Below are 19,559 nucleotides of genomic sequence, written 5' to 3'. Positions count from 1 at the left end.
GCAACAGAGTCAAACTCCTCCCATACAACCGTCTCAAGACCTGCTCCCGTCTCCTCCCCCTGGGCCAACCAGTCGGAGTCTAAGCCTTCTCGAATCTGAGCGACTTTGTCATACAGATACTGCGCAAAATCCTCTGCCCTCCCCTCCAGGGGGTCCCCCCCCTCCAATTGAAGGAGAGAGCGGGTCACCCTGAAGAGGGCGGCCGGGCGATTATCTGATGACGCAATGAGTGAGGCATAGTAGTTAGTCCTAGCCACCCTCATCGCCACAAGGTAGGATCTAAGATGTATCCTTACCTGTGCTCGATCGGATTCGGTTCGGCTGGCCTTCCAACTGCTCTCTAGGCGTCTTTTCCGACGTTTCATCTCTCTCAGCCCCTCGGTAAACCAAGGAGATGGTCGAAATCCACGTCGGGTCAGAGGCCACAAAGGCACGACTCGGTCCAATGCTGCGGCGGCAGTTGTCTCCCAGGCCGCCGCCTGATTTTCCGCCGAGTCGTGGACTAGATCCTCCGGATATGGCCCAAGCTCCATCAGGACCATCTTTCTGTTTAAACATTGGCAACTTTTACTACAGTACCTCAGTTCTACAGGAACAGGTTTGGGCCATCAGATCTTTCCAAAATGTTATAGCTGGTCATCTCTATTCCACATATCTTATAATCATCCTCTACATTTCCTGTTCTACCCTCCCCTTCAAAGTTATATATCTAAATGTTTTATTCTGCTTTTATTTTGCAGCCACTAGAGGCTATAGAGAGCTTCTTCCTCATAACAGCTCTTTCTGATGCACTTAAAGATTTTGTTGGGAAAACCAGTGCCTTGTGCCAAATAGTTAAGCTCCTTCTCCAGCTGGAGTGTCCCAGTTATGCTGAGGTGAGTATGAGGTGTATTCACAACACAAATATGGGCACATCACAAGCCCATATCTTTGTTTATAGCCCATTGTTATGTCCCAAAGGTGCATTTTCAGGAGGCAACTGGACTTTCTTGTTTTTCTTTGAAGACATTTCGATTCTCATCCAAGAAGCTTCTTCAGCTCTGACTGGATGGTGGGGAATGGAAGGATTTATATTCCTTGCAGGGTATAAATGGATTTCCAGAAAACATTGCAGACTACAGGAACTATTTGCACTTCAGTTTGAGATGCATACAACACAGACTCATCCCCAACTGCCTGCCCCTGTCTTCGATTGAAACGACACAAGGCAAAAAAACATCCTGCAGCCTAGAAAGCTCCACACACATTTGCACTACTCAGGTGACCCTGAGGACACAGGTAAACCTCCAAATGGCCTCAACGACTCTCTAAAAGAATGCAAATGACCAGCTCCCTGCAAGCAATATAAATTCTTCCATTCCCTATCATCCAGTCAGAGCTGAAGAAGCTCTCTTTTGGATGAGAAGCAAAACATCTTCAAAGAAAAACAAGAAAGTCCAGTTGTTTTGTGAAAAAGCACCTTTGGGGCAACCATAACCTGGATGACAGAGAATCTCCATAGATATTCAGCCGATTATTATTCTGTTGGTCCACTTAGGTCTGCATACAACTACAATTCGGCAACAGGAGAATTCTGGGATTGGATCTTGAACTTTAGGCACCCAAAATACATAGTTTGCTAAAATGACCTCCAGTATAACAAACATGGAGTTTAATGGATTTCTCCTGATGTTATCACATGCTGGTTTACTGTTTTTTATTTTTTTTAAATAGTACAAAATAACATTGAAAGTGTAAAAAAAAAATCATAGTGTAGCGAAAACCCAGATTCAGAAGACATAAAGGAATATTTCCTGTCTTTCATGAAGGGAGGAATAAGAAGGAGGAAAGTAGACTATAAATGCCGGATTTTGTTTGTTCATATTAAACTAGGACAGCCATGAAAGTAATAAATTGCCATATGTCTCCCAATGACCCTGAGTGGTTCACAACAATCAATACAGAAATTAAAATATAATCAATAAGATGTAAAAGATAAAAGATGGTAAGTGGAATGAAGCAAAAGGTCTCATTCTTCGTTGCCAAAGGCCTGGTGGAGAGTTAGGTCCTGTTTGCTCTTCTAAACAAAAGCAGAGTGGAGGCCATTCAGATTTCACAGGGAACCTCATTCCAGAGGGCAGCTGCTATTATAGAGAAGGTGCAGTTCCTGGTCCTGAGAGATGATGATGTTTAATTAAGAAACCCAGAGCACACCGACCCTGCCAGATTGGATTGACTGGGCAAATGCTATGGAAAGCAAGTGGTCTTAAGAAATAAGGTTCTATGCTATGTAAGGGTTTATAGGTGGCACTCTGAATCACACCTGGAAGCAAACTGACAATCAGTGCAGCTTGCAAAGCATAGGCATTACATGTGCATACCAAGACATGCCCATTACTGCTCTTGCCGCTGCATTCTGGACCAGTTGAAGCTTCTGGGGGGTGTCTTCAAAGGCAGGACCACGTAGAGCGTGTTGTAGCATCATCTTTACTTCTATTATATAAGCTTCTCGAGAGGAAAAGTCTACCTTACGTTCTAGAGGGGAAGGTATATGGAGGAACAGTCTCCTCCTTTTAAAGGATTTTTCACAACTTAAGAGTCTTTAGGCCAGACATGTCAAACTCGTGACGTCGCATGGCGTATCGGAGCTTTTCCCCCATTGCCAGCAGTGGGGTGGGCGTGGTTTCCTGGTGATGTGTCCAGCCCGCGGGCCGGCAGTTTGACACTCCTGCTTTAGGCTGTTGAGATGAATTGCTAATGCTCAATCATTAGCTACATTCTCATATTAAATGCTAGTGGGATACCTGTTCCGAAAATGTCCTTTTCCCCCTTTTCTTTTAGACTCTTTTAAGGGAAGCTGAACTATGCCTGAAAAATGTGGATGGAAATAATAGCTCCTACTCGCTGATGAATCAAACATTGGCTGTGCTCCATAGCAAGCTGTATTTAGCAAACTGCAAGGTATTTGCGGTAGAATGCCTTTTTATATGTGTTGGATTAATAAGCTGGTGTGCTAAAAAAAATGTTAAAGTACCTTGGCCTTCATCTATGTTAGATCTAGCGTTCTTGATTGGCTGAGTTCACCTCTAGTCAAGGATAGTCATTGATTCTAGTTGTATCTCATATGACATACTAGAAAGCAACATGGATATCTTGCTTCTGTAGAGTCACAAAGGGAGGCTGTTGTAATATTACTATTTGGCTCTGCTATCGAAAGTTAGTTAACCTTGTTTAGTTAACCTTCTTGCCTAGATACTACTTCTTCAGCTATGCTTATGGCAAGGAGATTCGTCATAGCTAGACTATCAACTGGTTGTCTTCAAGATATACAATACCCAATTGACTCCCTATACAATAAATAGCAGCGGCACCTTCCATACCTAGAATGACCATAATTCTACCACAAATGTTGCACCCTGTCCCTACAGATGCTGCTGAACTACCTCCCAGTGGCTTGAGAAGAGGTGAGGGATACTTGGAATTTTTGTGCAGTAACAACTAGAAGTTAAATCATGAAAAAAACATTATTCTTTAGGACTGCACAAATAGTCATCGTAAGCTTGTAATTGTAAATTTAGTGATAATTGTTAGTAAATCTTGTTAGTATTTTCACGGTCACGTTATTCTATTTTTAACATTTTATCCTTTAGAAAGATTGTTGGCATACTTTTATGAAAAGATTATTAAAAATATTTTCAAGCCGGCAATGATATATAAGGTTTTTCTCCTGGATAACAAGAAGTATCGTTCACTGGATGATAGAACTGGTGTAGAAGACAGCCATCTGGCTTAGTAGAAAAATAAGGAACCAAGTTCCTTATGGCACCATGAGCTTGGCACTTCAAAGGCCCCAAGTGACCAACTTTCTGGGAAGCAAACTATTGCAGAAAGCAAGAAATTGACCCAGTCCCCTTTCTTATTTATTCAATCTACTAAAAAATATTGGATACAATCTGCACTTTGTGGATTCTCAAGAAATTTCTCTGGAGTTGGCAAAACACCTGCAATCCGAACAATGAATTACTGAAAACGGATGGCTAGTTTCCAGAATGGAGAACAACCTTCTTAGCAACTGATGTTTCTTCCTCTTTTCTATTGATGAACAGATTGAAGAAGGCCTCAATCTATTAGTAGGAATCCTTCAAAATCCAGCTTTGCAAAGATCCTCCAAGGTCTGGTATCTGCTGCGAGCCAGTGCTCTCCAGCTAACTGCTGCTTATCTTATCCTACCTTCTTCCATTCTCCCACTGACACTCCGGCAAAAGCTCTCTGTTCAAGGTGAGTGTGAAAATCTGTGTTCCCTTTTTTCTTTCATATGCAATATGCTTCATACTTTATAGGTAAAGAACCTGAAGCACACTGTAAAATGGCAGTGCAATCCATCCAAGGAGAAAGTTTTACCCTATAGTTTTTAAGTTCCTCAATTGGTTCAGAAACTGACTTCCAAACCTAGAGAACTGACTTTCAAACCTAGAGCATATGGAGCAAAAAGCAGAATTATAGATGACTGCTCTACGTTCTTAGAGCAGCTGCATTAATAGTAATAATAATAATAATAATAATAATAATAATAATAATAATAATAATAATAATAATAATAATAATAATAATAATAATAATAATAATAATAATAATAAAAATAATAAAGTTGGATGGGACCTTGGAGGTCATCTAGTCCAACCCCCTGCTCAGGCAGGTAACCCTATACCATTTCGGACAAATGGCTGTCTAGTTTCTTCTTAAAAACTTCCAGTGTTGGAGCATCCACCGCTTCTGGAGGCAGGTTGTTCCACTGGTTAATTGTTCTAACTGTCAGGAAGTTTCTCCTTAGTTCTAGGTTGCTTCTCTCCTTGATTAGTTTCCATCCGTTGCTTCTTGTCCTGCCCTCAGGTGCTTTGGAGAATAGCCTGACTCCCTCTTCTTTGTGGCAGCCCTTGAGATATTGGAATACTGCTATCATGTCCCCCCCTCGTCCTTCTCTTCATCTTGCAGGGGAAGATAGATGGTTAAAGAGTAAGAAATGGGTCTTGTCTCCTGGAAGCTTTCAGCTCCCATTCTCATCCATCAAATGTTAAAAATTGGGGTATTTGGAAAGGGGTTTACAAATAATTTCATTCTGTCCCATAAAATTCCCAAAAAATAATGCTTCTGGAATGCTTCACTGTTTCATTGAATGGCCTTTTTGATCCTCAGAAGGTTGGAAAACTGTAGTGTTGGATTTACTGCTCTGAAAACCAGCTTATTTCTTAAATATGTAATCTTGGAAAATATTGTAGGTTGCATTCTTGTGATTAGGGTTTAGTGTGTGGATTTCATATGTACCTGTAGACAGTGTTGTATGTTATGATCTAAAGGCAGACACTGCTCTCCCAAATAAAATATAAATTAAATAAATTACTAAAAGGAAGAATAGTCTTGTGGGATTTTGTTTATTTAAGTTGTGTTCTTAATTTTAGTGTTTGCAGAAATTAAAGAGTGTCTACAGCTATGGTCCTAAGCCACAGGTTGGGAGTAACGGTCCTCAACAATACTTATAACACTCCTCAGAAATATCAACAACACAGAGATCCCATTACATGGATTTCTTGAGAAAAGTTTCTCAAAGCCACAGTGTTTGAAGAATGTAATATTTTTCTCTTCTACCGTGCAGGATGGAAGACGCCTGAAACGGCTCTAAGTGATGCACACAGACTGTACCGTAGCATCCTCTTGACCTTTTCACTCATTACCAGCGATGCATCAACAAAAGAGTCTCTTGAACATCCGTTTATTGATCATGGTAAATTATTATTGTTTTTTTAAGTGTATAAGAACTCTCGCTGTGGCTAAAAGCCTGTGATCTTGAAGCTATTAGCTATCTATGGCTTTTTAATTAAATTTGCATAGTATAAAGACTGAAAAAATATTTTTGTACACTGTACGTTTGGCAACTCCTTAGTGATAAAATTCCCTTTTCTAAGGATTTAAAGAAAGGGTCGACAATCACATTGCTTGCTTCTTTGTTCTCTTGCTCCATTTGCTCTACTAAGTTTGCATATTTTAAAAAGTAGGTTTAAGAATATGTGGGTAATGCTCACCTAATTTTTAGAAATCTGAAAAGTCATGGTGAAAAATCAAGGTACCACTATATTGCAGAGGGAGCCTGCCCTGTTTCACATTTAACTACGATTACTTTATATTTAGTAATTGCCTTGTATGTCTGTTTTGGTTAAACCAATAATTATTGGGTAAACTTAACATTTAGGGAAAAATAAATACCAGAGTAGATTTGGAGATGATGCAAAGTGGAAGGACTGTACATATCCAGGCAACTATTTCCTTTCTTTTTCCTAGCTTTGGGGAAAGGTTTGGTGGTTTTGGAGTTTCATTTAGTATGTTAACCTATCTATCTGCAAAGTATGTACCATAATTATAACATATTTTGGCTTCAAAATGGCACAAACAACTTATTTTTGATAATGACTGGAAGAGACTTTATGGAATTTCAAAAATGGGTATTATGTGACCCAGCTGTGAGCTAAGGGGAATTTTGCTCATGTTCCAGAATGCTTTATATTTTTCACCAACAGAACCACTTAATATCTCAGCTTATGCTCATCTTTGCCACCTCCACCTAAAGTGTTTCCCTTCCCTTTTTGTTTCTCTCTTCCTTCTCAGGTGATAACCTGGTGCAGAAATGGCAAGTGCTGGCAGATATGTTTGTTTGTTCAGAGCGTTTTGTGTCTCTCCTTAGCAAGATTGAGACTGTAAGTGAAGCCAAAGCTTTCTGCCTGGAAACACTCAAAATTTCCATGAAGGTGCAGTCCATTCGATGGTAAGAAACATGCAGATAAAACAAAAGGGGCAGAATTATGGGAAATTACAGACTTTGAATTAAAATGAACTTCTAACCCTTCACTAAAACATAGAGGATTTCTGAGTTCCCGGTTTGCCTTGACATATAGAACTAATCATTTAAAATACATTGGGATTCATAAAACATTATACTTGTTATTGTTGCTCTTATTACTTATTACAGCAAGAATAACGCTAACAATAGGACTATGAATGATTTCAAAGGAATTGTGGGTGGTGTATGTAAGGTTGGGTGCATCTATTAGTGAATTCCAGTTGCAAGTCAAAAATTTGAAATGTTGACTAACTGGACCGCTAAACCCACTGAAACAATGAAGGATACCATCTTGTTACAGAGGATAACCAGGTGGTTTTTTTTAACTTTTCTTCTTAGGTGTGCTTGCTTTCTGGTTCTGAAGAGTGAGCTGGAGCTCCAGCGCAACAATCTGGATCTATGTGCCTCAGATCTTGAGCAGGTCTCCTTTCTTCTTGAATCGGGCACAGGTGGTAAATCTAAGCAGGGTTGAACTTATTTATTTATTTATTTATTTATTTATTTATTTAAGTCATTTAAATATCTGTCCATTTTCTAACCAACTCTGGGCAGCTCGCAATCAAAAGTTAAAACAACATATAAAACCATATTAAAACTATTAAACTAAACACATTAAAGCATTAAAAACAACAAAAATCATGGCAGAGCAAAGGGCTTTTTGTTGCAAGCAGCATGTTGGTTTGAAGGGTTGATCAACCACTCTGTTAAAAATTCAGTCTTACTTGGAGCAGCCGAGGTTCCAGGTCGGTAGATTGTATTTCATTTCAGGCTGCAATTTATTTAAGCTGTGTTTCAGGAATAATGAAGGCTTAAAAAAAAAAAGAGCAAGTGTTGGTGAGGGAAGAACTATGTTATGTTATCCTCCTGATGAGCGGTGCCATATTCCATTAGCCCATATTGTGCAAAGGAATCCAGAATTTGCAGGACAGGATTCATTGTCAAATTATGAATCAATAAATTGAGAGCCTGTTCTTAAGATTTGTGCTCAAATTTCAGTAATCTTCACAACAGAAGTAAATATCAGGAACAAAACTGGGGACAGTTTTGCCCATGACAAAACCGAGTTGTTTGGTCAAAAATAACCAATTTTTTTTTCTGTCTTGCTTCCACCAGCATTTCATTACTTAAATTATTTCTGAAAAAAAGGTACATTGGTCAGTTTTTTCAGACTTTAGACCTGAACTTACTTTCTTTAGAACTTACACATAGTTTTTTGGGTGAAATGATTTGTTTTTTATGACTAGCCAAAGAAGTTAAATGTGATTGAGTCTTGACTTTTTTTCCTCACTCCCTTCTCTCTTTCAGGTGTTTGGTGTTTACATAAGTTGGTGTTTACATAATTGCTCTTTGTACTTCTCTAATCTGGAGCCCAAATAATTGGGCTAGGCATCTTTTGACCCAAACTTTGACAATGAGTTCTACTCAGAATCGGTTTCTGAAAAGGTCTTCCCTAGAGTAGGAGAATCTTTGCAAGTCTGTCAAGATTAGTGGGAGGAAATACATTAGAATAATAGTAAACGTGTTAAGCATTTAACAAAAGGTTATAGAATTTTCATTTTGTTCAGTTCATTGCAAGGGGGAGAAATTACTAAATGAACCTTTCTCTTTTGTTGCTAGTGTTTGAAACCAAAGAAGGAAAGGAGAAAGTGAAAATCAAGCCCAAGAAAGGAGGCCCTAAGGGCAAGAAGCCCAAAAGCCTGCAGTTGGAGTCTCCCGAGGAAGAACAGTCATTCTTGAAAGAAGCCTGCCTTGAATTCATTGATACAGTCCCTGTGCAGAAGACTTTAACTACTTCACCAGTACTGAGGCCAAAGCTGAAGAAACAGCCCAGCTTCCTGAACCACTCAGATAAGTGCTGCTGTTTGCTATGTTCTGATGTGTTCCTCTCCACCATCTGCCTCCGCTGGTTGATCATCTCTGTAGATGGAGAGCTGACCTTTGGGAATAGAGTGGAAGGATTTCATCTCCTTGAGGCCATTCTGCAAAGATGCGCCACTGTGGCTCGGCGGATCGCCCATGTGGTAGCACATGTATCTCAGCAGGAAGAGAAGAAAGTTGTTGGTCCATGTCAATCCACCATTGGGCTCCTTGATGGTCTCGTGGCCCACACCTACGTGCTACTGACAAAGCAAAGCATGAACAGCAGGACACCAGGGAAGAAACTCTGGCAGTTTCTCGAGAAGGGGTTGACCTTTCTTTCCTCCAAGGGGCCTCAACTGCTTGAACTTGAATACTACAGGGCCCAACTACTAATTGCCAGAGCTGTGGCTGCAATTTCTGTTCTCACCTCCAGACAAGACAGTTATACAGAAAATATCCTGTCTAGTACTTGGTCGTGGAAGTCCCCAATGCCTCTTACTGGAGACCAAGAAATCAAGCAGGGAACAACAACAGAAGAGACTTTCAATACAATTTATGAAATGTCTCGGAAAAGCAGAACAAAGAAGCAACCAGGACTTGTCTCAAAATCAAAGCCTAAGAGAATCCAAGGGACCAAATCTCGGCCTGTGGTCAACCCAAATGACCCCTTTGCCCTTGGTGACTCTGATTCAGACACTCCTTTCATTGTTCTTAAGCCCCCTACTGAATCCTTCTGTACCCCAGCACAAAAATCCCTTCCAGTCTCCAAGAAAAACCTGTCCTTAAGTGCCAGGTCCATCACAACTCACAAGGCTCCATTTGTGGTGTTTGAGGAATCCTCTCCAAAACTGACCACTGAACTTCCAAAAGCTCCCAAAGTAACCAGGAGAATGAAATGCCGAATTAAGGTAACTTAATTAACATAAGGAGTGGGGTACTATGCAATTAAAGGATGTTTGACCTTGCTAATGAATAAAGATGTTCTAATAAAACAAAAGGATATTTTGCTTAGCTGGTGCATATATATGTCTTGATACAAGCTTGTTTTAGAGATAATTTCTTCCATACAAGGATGAAAAAAGAATTTCTACTTCATGCAAATATAGATCATGTATGTGCTTCTTGCAGGTTGGCTTGATAAAAATATATGAGTTACTAATTGCAAATGCATTACATCAGTAATCCTTATGCGTATTGATATAGTGGTGGTCTCAAAACCTCCAAGAACCTTAACCAGTGGTTAACCAGGATGACAAGTTAATGGCCCATTGAATTGTTTAGACTAAATTTGGCATTTTTATCAACCTATCGAGCCCTTCCCAAAGACCTGGGACAGGCAAATGTTGATGTTTGTTATATTCTCTAGTTCTTTCTCTTCTGTTGTCCCCAGGTACTGCCACGTCAGCTCTTTTTTTTGGTCTTTCTGATCAACAGTTGTTAAATCTGAGGTATTATATAGCTGGTGCCTGTCTGTTGAATTCTAAAGTCCCAGAGCACTTTAGCTTCTTCCATTTTCAATTATTTTCCCTATTTTGTGGTTCCATCAGTTCTTGCTTGCAGACAAATGGTATTTCTTGCATATTGTCCAATGCATCATTGTTGCTACTTTGTCATGCTGTTGCCTATAGTCAGTCTGTGCAATCTTGCAGCAGCTAAACTAGGTGGTCTACTTTAGGTTCTTTGCAGAAGTGGCACTTACTGTCTGTTACTGTCTTCTCAATTCCAGCTTTGTATGCATTTGTTCTTAAGGCTTGGTCTTGTGCAGCCAGAATTAGCACCTCTTTCTTCAGCTTTCCTACTCTTAGCCATTGCCAGGTCTTATTATTATCTGCTTTGCCTGCTGTTTTTTTTAATGTACTGACCATGTAATACTTTGTCTTCTCATGTCCCTTTTTAGTTATTATTTTAAGATTTTTATCCCAACATTTTAAAATATATTTTGGTCAACTCAAGGCACTTAACATACCTAATATTCCAGCTTCCTATTTTCCCCACACCAACAGTCCAATGAAGTAGGTTGGGCTGAGAGAGAGAGAGCAACTGGTTCAAAGTCTTCTAGCTGGCTTTCATGCCTAAGTGAGGCCAAGAATGCAAAATTCCTATTCCTATTCTATCGTGTTTCCCCCAAAAATAAGATGCAACTGGAAAATAAGCCCTAGCGTGATTTTTCAAGATGCTCGTAATATAAGCCCTGCCCCAGAAATAAACCCCAGTTAAGATCGTCAGCCAGACGGAAGCATTTAGTCCCTTATTTCCCCGAAAATAAGACCTAACTGGAAAATAAGACCTAATGTGTCTTTTGGAGCAAATTAATATAAGACCCGATCTTATTTTGGGGAAAACACGGTACTTGAAAAGCATACAAATCTCTTTGTTTCTAAATTTTTAAAACACAGGCATTTCTTGCTTAACAATCCTAATTGGGACCAGAATATCCATCACTAAGCGATGAAATCATTAGGCAAAACATCACATGACTGCATTGCTTAGTGATGGTGGTTTTGACAGTCATTAGGTGAGGACCTCATGCTTTTCCTACCTTGCAGCATTTGCCTCCACTTCAAACCCACCTATTCACCTAACTCCCTCCATCTCTGACTCTTTTGGGCCACCCTGTACTCTTACCATCCCTGCTTCTCCCTTCGCCTTCTTTTCCAAGAAAATGAGAAATCCCATCCCTTTGTTATCCCCAGATTCCCTTCAGCGATGACAGCGATGCTGAAGGCCATCCAGAAGCAGGGCCAGAATCCCAGCTCTGTGTTGAGAATGAACCAATGGCTGCTACTCGCAGGACAGGACGGAGACTAGCATCTAACAGAAAACCAGCTAAAATAGAGAAGTGCAGTGCTGGGTCTTCACAGGAGTGCTCCAAAATGGTAAATCCCCAGCTTGGGAGGCCAAGTACTAGGAGACGCACTAGACAAGAAAAGCAAGAAGAAATCCAGAAAGCTTCCAAGGAGAAAATTCATCAGGAAGATCAAGGAGGAGGAGAAAAGAAAGAGATTCTAAAGACAAACAAGGAGAGTTCAGAAGACAACATTGAAGTCTTGCGAGGTTCTGATGAGAAACCTGTTAAAGGTAGGCTTTATGTTACGAAAATGGCAAGCAAAAATCAAGGGCCGAGCAGACTGCAGATTCATATTAATATCAACAAAAATGCAAAACACTGAGACAGAAATGGGAAATAAGAAATGGAGCTGTGATTGTAGGGATATAAATAAGCCCCATCTGACCTAAGGAACTGGAGGATACATCATTTCTGTCAGTCTCTTCTTCTCCCCATCTGCTTCCTTCTTTCCCTTCTTGTCCTTTATGCTTTGAAGCGCAGCACATACTGGGCTCCAGTGGGTGGGGAGATCTGTTAAACGCAAATTCTTAAGGTATTTGGGAAAACGTAAAGGCAACAAGGAAGGAAAGAAGTCAACAGAAAAAAATCTGTTGACTTACATCCAAAATTTACCATTGGAAGTAGTATTGATTTCTGATTCCAACTTCCTGCTTACTTTAAATTCTTCTTGTCTGCCTGGCCCAACATTTGTGGTAGCCAAGTAAGGAAGGAAATGTTCTAAACATTCTAAAATTTCTATTTGGGATTTGTAAAAATTGATTTTTTATGAGGCTCAGTATTATCATCTCTGTCCACTGAGATTGCATCATATATCATGTAGCTGAATATTTCAACTTGCCTGAGCAGAAGCCTCCTTACTTTCAAGTACCGTGTTTCCCTGAAAATAAGACTTGGTTGTTGTTTTTTCCTCCAAAAGAGTCATCAGGTCTTATTTTCAGGGGTGTGTGTGTCTTTTCCACACACCTCGTGGTGGTGGCATCAACAGCCCCACCCAGCTGACCCACTGCTTCTGCAGCCAAAGGATCAACTTCATTCTGCAGCTGAGAATGGAGTTCAGGCCTGCATTTCGCCATCAGAGACCTTTCCGGAAGGCCTGTGCAGCCGAGAACCAACCTACAGATCGATCCATGGCAGGCCTGACTGCAGTGGCAAGCTCCACCCCCACCCTAGCTTGATTTTTAGGTGTGCGCCTCACCCCAAAACTAGGGCTTATTTTTGGGTAGGGCTTGTATTAGACCCACCCCCAAAAAATCAAGCTAGGGCTTATTTTCGAATTAGGTCTTACTTTCGGGAAAACATAGTATATTTACTGTGGATTTGCAGGCTGAAGTCAGTTATAGCCCACATAGATGATGCACAGTAAATCCATAAATCAACCGTTTCTAGATGTTTACTGTCCAGATTAACATATCATCAGCAGCCCTGACTTAACACCAGTAGGCATCAACTGTTGAGTTTGTAGTCTTTGTGGAATTACAACGAAGGCATAGATTATGATGATAGCCTCAAAGTCAATATTTGGACAAGATGGAAAAGTTTTGGTGTTCTGTTTCTTTATCCTCTGCAGAAACTCGAGGACAACCAAGGACAGAAGATCAGGAGGTCCTTCGGAGAGACTTTGGCACTGTCTTACAGGGAGGATTTTCAGCTACAGAGAAGAAAGTTTTGGAAGATCCCTTCAACTTGCACGTACTTGCCTCTTCGCTAGATGCACCGGCTGGTAAAGAGCCGTTCAAATCTGTTTTCTCTCAAATCTTCCTTTAAAAATTATATTATTGTTGGAAAGACTTACCTGAACTATGGCTTCCACAATATACTGCATGAAAACCCTTGCATTTTTTTTTAAACAGAGAAGTTTGAATTCTGATATTTTTCTGGATCATTTATTTTTAAATTTCTATCCTAGTTTTCACTGCTACAGTTGACCAAGTTCAATCTATTGCCTAGGGATCTTTTCTAGAATAGTGCCCTTAGATGTAATTTCTGATGGTCCCATAGCCATTAGTTGTACTGACTATGGCTGATGAGAAATTAAGCGTCATTGGAAGGCATTGGCTGGGAAAGGCTGAGTTAGAATATCAGCAGTCATTTGTGCAAGCTGGCTTTACTCAGAAGTTTCCCTAAGCAAAAATCCATAGAATTTCAGCCTATACTTGCTATGCTCATGACTCAGAATTCTTAGATTACTAACAAATTATCTGCTTTCCTGGTACCGACTTAATAATATTGAGATATAAATAAATTTTCTGGATGTCGAAAGTATAGATTGTAGGGCTGTAAAACAGGATTAAAACAAAAAAGAGATGGCTTATCTAAGTCCACCCAATTCAGCCTTATATTTAATAATTTGTTTGGTTAGCAAAGGGCATTAGAAATGTCCTAATGGCTCCACATGGTTAGGGAATTTTCCATGATAGCCATAGGCAAACCAGCTAAGGAGACATGACTCAAGTCAAAATGGATTTCATGCTAACAAGAGAAAAAGTAAAATTTGTTTCCCCATGACAAACACGGGAATAGAATTGGTTACTTGAGAAAAAATATTTTAAATTTACTGAAATGCTAGTTGCCTGCCTGCAGAGGATGTACTTTAAATTACCTTGTAGAGTTTTGTAATGTTAAAAACGGGAAATGAAGAATAATTATCTATCCTGGCTTGAGCTACTAGAAGGATGTGGAATGCAGATATAAAAATGGAGCTTTATGAAATTAGAACTTATTTCTGAATGTATTCTGGCTGGTGTAGTCCATATGTGTTGCATTCAGTTCCTACCATGCTGACATGGAATTATGACAGTTGAATTCCAGCACGTTTGGAGAGGGAACCGTGGCTAGAGAAATTGGGTAAATAGATTAATATTGCAAATTCAAAAAGAGAACTAACACTGCTCGATTATGAAATAGACTGACTAATCTGAACATAACTGCATTCAGGTTTTCACTGACTTTCAGGTTTTATTTTTCTTCCCTCACTTGCATTATTACAGACATCTTGTCCATGGACTCAGTCTACGACTCCCTGCAAGCCGCTTTTCATTCAATTGCCCATTATCCACTGGGTGCCCTCTACAACCATCTCTGTCAACTCATGGCGCTGTGTATTGGGAACCGGGACCCCATTGCTACTGCCTATCTGGTTTCTGAGTCAGTCTCTATCACTCTTCGTCATCAGAAGATGACCATGATTCATAAAAAGCTCAAGTAAGTTCATGGTGATGGAGGGGGGAAATGGGAACATGTTCTCTATCAGTTTGATGAGCGTGGCAAGTGCAAAAATGTAAAAATGACACCAAACAATCCTATCCTTATTCACCATGCTGGTGGATCTGAACAAGGCTTCTCATTGGAAGGAGATAATCCCAGAACAGGAGTTCGTGAAAGTACTATCAGACAGCCTCTTTCAGGGATTTTGCTGTGATTTTAAACCAAATGGAAGAAAAGTTGCAAGAGATGCAGCTGAACTGTCTATTACTGTGAATGTTCTGGAAAGTAGATTAGTAAATCATGCAGTGGGTAGCCTCCCTGTGGATATATATTTGAAGTTCCCCTGATGCTTGAATGCACTTGTTTCCCATCCCAGCTTTTAGTTGAACTTTAAATGAACTGGAAGCTTGCAAAACTTCATGGCCTAGAATTCAGAACAAAACTTGCACAGTCCAAACTGTAAATGAAATAGTAATACTTCCTTAAATAAGCCCACTGGAAATGGGTGGGTAATACATTCAAATAAATAAATAGACATTCCAATCAGGTTTGTCAAGGTGGAGTAGACTTCTGTGACTAACATGAAAATTTTAGAACTGTCTTTAAGATTATTGTCTTCATCAGTAACCGTATGTCACATCTACAGAAGGGAAAGCATATTTTTGCAATAAAGCAGAGACATATTTTAAGAATGTCTTAATAATCTTAGTGTTCCATTTCCTCCTTAGCAAAATGAAAAAAACATCAGTGGCCAAGCAACTGGAGGCACTCACCCTGCAAGAAGGAAAAGCAGATTCTCAGCTTCAGCACCTCTTAGAACTTCAGAATGCCTTTGAGTTCAGTTGCCCCAACTCAACAGAGTTGGAAACTAAGAAATTCAGAGAAGGGCTGCAGGAAATCCCCCCTGGTATGTGACTGATATGTAAGAGGGAATCATATTTTGATTGTGGTTGGTAAGTACCACCATTCTGAAAAGGAAGACAGTTCTCAGTCATAAAGAGGCTCATAAATGAGTGCTCTTTGTCAGCATTTTTTTTAGCAACAATCTGATGCACTGCAAATGTTTTGACTTACTTTCCATTTGCCCAATCAGTAAGACCAATAGAAGAAATCTGGGGAAATTATAATAAAAAAAGTGTATGGACACTACTAGGCTGCCCATCCACCAGTACAGGTTATTCAATTCTCTTGGATGTATTACATTAGGAATTTGGAGCTTGGAAGTAGGAATTGGAAAACTGCTAAGTGATCAGAGGGTTAGGTGAGCTGAGTTCTGTCCTGCCCTTTTTTCTCAACCATTAATTGGCTTTTTTTAAATTACTCTGACCTTTTGAGGGCTAAAAAGTACAAGGCTTAAAGGAGTAGAGTGATGAGCGGGGATGATGGCTTGAAGGCCTGTGTTATGCTTTGGCAAACAAAGTCTGGTTTTAATAAGATATTATTTTCTCGTTACATTTTCTCTTTTCAATTGACTTATTTAAGAGTCTTCCTGTCTCCTCCTTAGGAGTCACAGTGTGCATAATGACTCTGGTGAGCACCCAGCCAGAGACCATGGGGGACATCCTCTTATTGACAAGGTTAGAGAAAGGTGCTATCCCTGTGAACATCCAGATACAGACTCTGCACGCCAAGGTAAGAGCGAGAAGGAGAATTTGAATGCTAAGTTTCTGGATTTAGGCCATGTTTTGCTTCATAATATTCCTTTTGATGTTTTTTCAGGTCTCCTTAAGTGCAGCTCTAAGTGAATTTGAAGCCATCCTGCAAAAACAAAAAGAGATCTCAAATTTTACAGAGAAAGAGGATTGGTGGACTGGCCGGATAGCATTGGACAAAAGAATGATGGTGCGGTCTGCTTTCCTATAGCATATGGTTCTCTTTTAGATCAACCCTTAATTTAGTAGACTAAATTAATCCAATTTAGTACATTTATTCTGCATATATTAAAATTATTTTCCTCCTTCAGTCAAATTAAAATTTGCAGTTTGAGGTCCTTTTGGCTTCATGTGGCTTCATCTCTGCTCTATAGTTTTCAAGGTATATAATGCTGACCTTTATGTCCATGATCCTCTGGACATAGATTGTGCTGAGAAGATGAGATTAGTAATCTAAGCACATGTAAAAGGCATGTGTTGGACAAAGCTGAGCTAGTGACAAGCTTAAAACTTTCTGAGTTGGCATCAACAGAAAGAATGGGAAGAGGAGATCAAGACTATCAGGACGACTTGCTGTCTTGATTGTGCAATCACATTTGATTCCTTCATGCTCTGTTCTTTCAAGTTCTTCTCCCTCCCCAATAATGCCCATACACATGTAATGCACTCTTACAGCTTTCTGCCTTTGGTAGGAATCAGAATCAGGTCAAAGGTAGCATCCTCCAAACCACACTGTTGTGCTGTTCTCTCTCTCCCCCCCCCCCTTTGTTAAAAGGACTTTTCTGATTTCACAGGCTTTGATGGATTCTCTGGAGATACATGTGCTGAGCTGTTGGAAGATTGCACTACTACCAACCTGTGAAAATGACAGCTTAATGGAAGAAGCCTCCCATCTTCTAACACATCTCAGAGAATGTGGTTGTGAAAAGGTTGATATAGCTTTGCTCAAGGTGAGGAGATGGTCAGGCTTTGACTGTAGAAAGTGAGGTTAGCCAGGTATAACTTGTCTTCAACAGGATGATCCGTTATTATATCAGGTTATTATATCAGACAGCCCCAGATATGGGAATTTCTTTTCTCTTTTGATAGGTCATACTGGCTGGATCCCATTTGTTAACTCCACAACTTGTAGAGCACTTGGTACGGGGCCTTCACCCAGCTCAACCTGAGAGAGCCCTGAGCCTTCTACAGGAGACAGTGGACAAACTGAAATTATACACTGGCCAGGCACCAAGGGGCCACTTGGTGCTTGTGCTGGATAAAGTGAGTAATGATGGAACCATGCTCTTTTACTACAGGGATGAGCAAATGGCAACCTCGGGGCAGCATTCTTGTATTGCGCAAGAGGCTGCTGCCTGGATTCTCTTCCCATAGAAACATGTAGAAAGAATCGTCATGAAATATCCCAATCTTCTAAGCAAGGGGTGTCAAACTGCGGGCCGGACGCGTCACGACGAAACTGCGCCCACCCCATTGCCGGCAATAGGGAAAAAGCTCCGATATGTCGCGTGACGTCGCGAGTTTGACATGTCTGTTCTAAGCGTTCCAGGATTGGTCCAGTAACTTACCATATTATTGACTTGCTTCAACCAATAAATGTTTTATGGAAGGGGAACTGAACACTTGATCTTTCTTTGCAGCATCTCCAGAAGCTTCCCTGGGAAAACATACCATGTTTAAGAAACCAGTCAATAACCCGATTACCATCTCTACACTTTCTGCTTAGCTACTCACTTATGAAAAAGGTGAGGCATCTGTTACTTTTCTGGAAGCTGAGAGCTTGACTCAGATATGTTCTTTTTCAGCACCCTTTACTGATGCATTTAATAGCAACTTTAACACTGTCATAACTAAATAACAGTTCTTTGGCATCTTAGATTTCTGCCTCATCATTGAAGTCCAGAGGGAAAAGGAGTGCTTAACAAATGCTAGGAGACACTATGTTGCGAGAATCTGGGGAGCTTTTTAGGAGATAGTACCCATTTCTTTGCTTCCTCTGTGACAAGGAAGATCCATTCACTTAAGCTGGCCAGTGCTATTAGCATCAAAACCTCAGTCTCTGATTTGTATTAGTTCTGATGGACAAACAAAAATTGAGAGTCACTTAGTTCTGATACTGGGTGAGACTATCATTATTATTATTAAATGTATTTACCGCCTATCTTGCTACTCTAGATGGCTCACAACCATAAAAAATGAAATAAATAAAACGGAAATTTAAACAAAAGAAAAGTAAAATAATAGAACAATCAAACAAACAAGGAAAAAGAAGACAAAGAAAATATGTCGATATGACGATTAAAAAGATGGGCACATCTTTTTTTATAGGGGAGGGGAGGTAGAGTTTGCTGTCAATCTAGCAGCCATCTCTAGAGCTGAATTTTTCCATTGGGTCCCCAAGCCAATTTGCAGAGCCAGGTCTTTAGGCTCTTATGGAAGGATAGGGGATTGGGGGCAGATCTTACCTTGGAGGGCAGGATGTTCCAAAGGGTGGGCACTGCAGCAGAGAAGGCTCTTCCCGACAGAGTTCTTCAACCAATGGGATCCTCATAAGGCCCTCTTTGCCGGCCTAAGTAGAGCTATTGGGCTGTTTTGAGTAAAGAAAGCTAGCATAATTTCTGTAACTCTAAAAACTCAGTTCCTTGACTTGAGAAAGCCAGCATGCAAACTAAAAAGGATTTGATTTTGATTTTTTTTTTTGATTTTATTGGATTTCTACCCCGCCCTTTTCCTTACGGACTCAGGGCGGCTTACAGCCCGTTAAAAACAAGTAAACAAATACAAAAAACATATCACATTTTAAAATCAATAAAAATAAAATATTGCAATAGGCCAATTAGTATCCTTTAAAACCAATAGAAAACTAATTAAAAGTAATACTTAGGCTAGTCCTGCCTGCTTAAAAAGCCACGTCTTGAGGGCGCGGCAGAAGGAGGGGAGATCCGGAATCACCCGGATCTCTGGGGGGAGTTCATTCCAAAGGGTGGGGGCTCCCACCGAGAAGGCCCTCCCCCTGGGGGTCACCAGCCGGCACTGTCTGGCTGACGGCACCCTGAGGAGACCCTCTCTGTGGGAGCGTATCGGCCGGTGGGAGGTAATCTGAGGCAGCAGGCGGTCCCGAAGGTAA

The 19,559-nt window shown here is 40.4% G+C and overlaps 1 protein-coding gene across 1 annotated transcript in view; it reads left to right on the top strand.

Annotated features, from left to right (window-relative positions):
• ESPL1 (extra spindle pole bodies like 1, separase) overlaps window positions 1-19,559 on the top strand; it is a 42,063-nt gene that overhangs the window by 18,619 nt on the left and 3,885 nt on the right. Inside the window, exons 11-26 of the mRNA XM_029284385.1 lie at window positions 741-875; window positions 2,821-2,940; window positions 4,086-4,257; window positions 5,630-5,758; window positions 6,637-6,793; window positions 7,208-7,317; window positions 8,486-9,636; window positions 11,422-11,806; window positions 13,144-13,296; window positions 14,564-14,777; window positions 15,509-15,687; window positions 16,285-16,412; window positions 16,500-16,622; window positions 17,227-17,382; window positions 17,522-17,695; window positions 18,073-18,177. Coding sequence (XP_029140218.1) covers window positions 741-875; window positions 2,821-2,940; window positions 4,086-4,257; window positions 5,630-5,758; window positions 6,637-6,793; window positions 7,208-7,317; window positions 8,486-9,636; window positions 11,422-11,806; window positions 13,144-13,296; window positions 14,564-14,777; window positions 15,509-15,687; window positions 16,285-16,412; window positions 16,500-16,622; window positions 17,227-17,382; window positions 17,522-17,695; window positions 18,073-18,177 — 3,591 coding nt within the window. The remainder of the gene's footprint in view (window positions 1-740; window positions 876-2,820; window positions 2,941-4,085; window positions 4,258-5,629; window positions 5,759-6,636; window positions 6,794-7,207; window positions 7,318-8,485; window positions 9,637-11,421; window positions 11,807-13,143; window positions 13,297-14,563; window positions 14,778-15,508; window positions 15,688-16,284; window positions 16,413-16,499; window positions 16,623-17,226; window positions 17,383-17,521; window positions 17,696-18,072; window positions 18,178-19,559) is intronic.

Source organism: Protobothrops mucrosquamatus, unplaced genomic scaffold (genome assembly GCF_001527695.2).
Source record: "Protobothrops mucrosquamatus isolate PMUCROS unplaced genomic scaffold, P.Mucros_1.0 scaffold555, whole genome shotgun sequence".
In the NCBI taxonomy this organism is placed as follows: Eukaryota; Metazoa; Chordata; class Lepidosauria; order Squamata; family Viperidae; genus Protobothrops; species Protobothrops mucrosquamatus.
This window is presented reverse-complemented; position numbering and strand designations above follow the sequence as displayed.